This window comes from Tribolium madens, unplaced genomic scaffold (assembly GCF_015345945.1).
Source record: "Tribolium madens isolate multiple individuals breed KSU strain unplaced genomic scaffold, Tmad_KSU_1.1 Scaffold_19;HRSCAF=116;Tcas5.2_LG9, whole genome shotgun sequence".
Taxonomy (NCBI): domain Eukaryota; kingdom Metazoa; phylum Arthropoda; class Insecta; order Coleoptera; family Tenebrionidae; genus Tribolium; species Tribolium madens.
In genome coordinates, this window is record NW_025400983.1 from 16,499,026 (window position 1) to 16,502,844 (window position 3,819).

Genomic DNA, 3,819 nt, shown 5'->3' on the forward strand with positions numbered 1-3,819 from the left:
CGCATCTTGAGACAGATCAGAAATATCTTCTTTATGTGAAGAATCAGGTCCATAATCTGAATCTTCGCTTTGAAGGCGACCTCTGTGCTTGTGTGTTTTTGATTTATTTCTCGTAACAATCTTATTTTCTCTTTTTCTGTAATATAACTTTGTAAATTCTCCAATTTTACCGTTACATGTGTTTTCAATAATTTTTTTAATAAATAACCCTGTATTATTATAACTTACTGCAGCAGCGTAACATCTTCCTTCATAAGAGCCTTTTTAGTATGTATTTTGTATGTTGCTCACCAAAAAAGCTCTAATTTATAAACAGCTTTAGATTGTATTAAAAATTGTGTTTTGGGGCTAGTTGAATTTCAAGCTACTCCCTGTCAAAATGGTCAAAACAAATTTGAGGTATTTAAATTTATGGCTATCCCCTGCTGAGAGGGACGCAGGCAATTCCCATGATTGACAGCTGTCCAGTAAATTTAGGGATGGTTCGGAATCTGAAAATTCTGCAACCCACATTTCTCAAAACCTGAATTTTATTTTAGTACAGACTACCCTTAAACTTGGCCTTCCTTGAGCCTGTGGACAGACATAGTACACTGATCGACCCATGCTATCTCGTATACAATAATTGTATAATTTGCCAAATATTTCTGAAATTTCTCAACATGTGTGGTAATTACCGCCATTTGCTAAATCGACATCCGCCTCTCTACATATCTCAGCACTTAATTGTTCTAAAAGATTTCTCACGTTTCTTACTTCAAATTTTTCTAAAGCGGATCTTTTAAAATTACTATTGCAATACTCTCTCGCGACTACTAATGCTAATGCCAAACAATTATTGTTATTATTTTCAATAACATACATATATGCTATTTTTACTAAGACAATGTTCTGCAATGCTTTCTTTTCCGGGTACTCGGTCGACTGTAGGGTTCGTCGGGGACTTGGGGACTTAATAGAGAGAGTAGGATTAAATAAAAATGTATTTTAATTAACAATAAAATATATGTACACAAACTCAAACTAAAACTTATTTAATATTCCTAAATACACACAACTATTTACAATTTGTCGGAGGGGCCGCCGGTACTATTTCGCAGCGGTCCACGTGGTTTCGGACGGAGATGGCCTGCTGGTATTATTTCGCAGCAGCCGCGTGATCGGAACGGTAAGGATTACCTGGTAATATTTCGCAGCGTCGGAATATTCGGAACGGGGAACGCCGGTAGTATTTCCAGCGTTTTTCGGATGGTGTGCTGGTGATATTTCGCAGCAACACCTGGGGCGGACCTCGAGCCTAACTTACCGGTAATATTGCGCGGTAAGTAAGTGTTGGATTGTTTTTTTTTTGTTTTTTTTTTTGGAGAGGGGAAATGCATTTACGCATACCAGTCTGGTCAAACCAGACTGATTATGTGGGACTCGCCAAAAGGCCATACCCACTAAAACCCCTCGCGTTCACCTAAGTGATAAAAGTCCTTGACCCTTAATCCCTGAACGGATGATTGTGTCGGATTGTACGTCGCGCTCGCCTTTTATCCGCTTCGGAGGTAAACAAACACGGTCGAATTCGGTGGGGATACCCATGAACGCGCAGGCCGATGACGTATAGTGGAAAATCCCAAACGCTTCGTTACAGTTCTTTATAACTTACGGTTAATCCATCAGTTGCGGTACGAAATCATTTTCCGACAGGTAAAACCACCCTGTCCAGCCGTACCGACAAACGATCATTCACAATGAAAGCACGATTGCTCTGAAGAACATTTGCAATAGTTTCCATCACCATTGCGACATTGTATTGCGATAATTTTCGGAAAGAAATATACACAGGTCGCTCGGGGAATTCTTCATTTTCAAGAACTAAGCCGACATAGTCATCACATGCAAATCCTCTAAACATATACGTCAACAGTTCTTGAATTGCATTCTATTAAAAGAAAAATATATATCATTAATAAACTTATTTACAACCATAAAGTGCCACTTACTTGTATCCATTKGATTGGATTCTCCGGTGCATTATCTTTAAAGGAAAACTTCATACGCCTCGCCATTGTATTAAACTTTTTTATAAATGATTCACTTTCACCATTTTTAGTAATGAAGWTGAATTCTGTAACAAGCAAATATTGAAGTATACACATATTTAATAAATTGTTGCTATTACTTACCATCAGAAGAAGAATTTTCATTATCATCAACTTGACCTGCGCCGATTTGATTTACAACATTTTCAACTGTATCTGCAAATACGTAAATTTATAATATAAAAATATTTAACAAGAGCATGTAATTAATTAATTACCTAAAGGACCGTCTTCGTATTCTTCGTATTACCAGGACTCGTCATCGCTCCTGTTATTCACATTTCCATCTATAAACAATCATTTGTTTAACTTTTAACAATGTATGTATTAATAGACGTCTTACCAGTTAAATTCTTCATTCCATAAACGATTTCTTTGGAAAAATTATTGTGCATTTGTCCTAATAAACATTTAAATCAATAATTATAAAAAAAAATGTAATTAGTGGTTGGGCCCAAATTCGCTTGGCTTGTGAAAACTTGGTGGATACGTAACGAAAATTTCACCCGCCACTTTAAGTTTAAATTATTTTTATTTATTTATTTACTTATTTTTTATTTATTATTACTATTATAGCGCAAACCTTTCTCGATAATTAAAGTAATGTTATTTGTTTATTTATTCATTTTTTACAGTAATCAACAGTACCAGATACACAAATTTTCAAATTGTATTTCCAATGTTTAATGTTAACAATATCCTTTTTGTTTACAATTTATCTATTATACTAATCAAGTTGTATRACAGCAATTAAAAGTTGAATTAATAAAGATTTTACACTGATTTTAAAGCATCTCAGACGTTTAGACGAAACAGCAAAGCGTCAGGTAAATCGGTCTTTTATTATACAACATTAACAAATTTGAAAGTTGGAGCGGCCCAAGTGACGTCGGTCATTATGAATCTTCAAATAATGTTGTATTTCAATTCTATACACTAAATCCGTCTTTTATTATACAACATTAACAAATTTGAAAGTTGGAGCGGCCCAAGTGGCGCCGGTCATTATGAATGAAAATCCTCAAATAATGTTGTATTTCGGTTCTATACACTATGTTACCAAATATTTCGTGTCTACCGTTTATCTATTACAAAGCAAAGATGATATTATTTGATTTACAATATCAACCACGCTGCCGTTAGCCTCTCTCATCACATCTTCCAAAATTATCAATGTCGCTTCTGTYCCGTCAAAATCATTCATATAGTCGTAACTAAGATAATATTTGGGATTAACGTATGCAAAACTTTATTGAGGATTAAACAGCCTTGCGGTCGATAAACCCTTGAAGCCTGTCTGGCAAATTTGTTTATGGTATCTCTACCGCAAGCCCCATGAACCACCGTGGGGGGTAATCGCCTTATTCTATAATGAGTCTCAAATATTGTTGGTACAAACCATTGACGAAATTCAAGGTTACTATTATTGATGACATTAGTTTGATACAACTGTTGCCATTCCCGCAACGCGGAAACGGGCGCGGACGGAGCGGCGGACACGAACGCGGGCGGAAGAATTGGATCAGCACAGCCGTGGCGGTGCTGAGTTGTTTACTGTCTAGACGATGGTTCTTTTGACACTTTACCGTATGGTTATAAAGTTGTGTAATAAGGTAGAAATTATATGTATTTAAAACTTTTAATAAATAAATCTATTAAATATTATTTTCTGTGATTTTATTTTGATTTAACCCAGAATGTGTGTGTGTGTGTGTGTGTGTGTGTGTGT

The 3,819-nt window shown here is 35.7% G+C and overlaps 1 protein-coding gene across 1 annotated transcript; it reads right to left on the reverse strand.

Moving 5' to 3' along the window:
- Nucleotides 1–1,458: 1,458 nt before the first annotated feature.
- LOC123011670 lies at nt 1,459–2,323 on the reverse strand. The gene is made up of 5 exons (XM_044409246.1): nt 2,309–2,323; nt 2,175–2,246; nt 1,992–2,116; nt 1,721–1,930; nt 1,459–1,641 (listed from the first exon to the last, which is right to left on the reverse strand). The coding sequence occupies exons 3-5, from the start codon at nt 2,055–2,057 to the stop codon at nt 1,459–1,461; spliced, it is 459 nt and encodes a 152-aa protein (XP_044265181.1). The 5' UTR covers nt 2,058–2,116; nt 2,175–2,246; nt 2,309–2,323.
- Between the last annotated feature and the right edge of the window lie 1,496 nt (nt 2,324–3,819).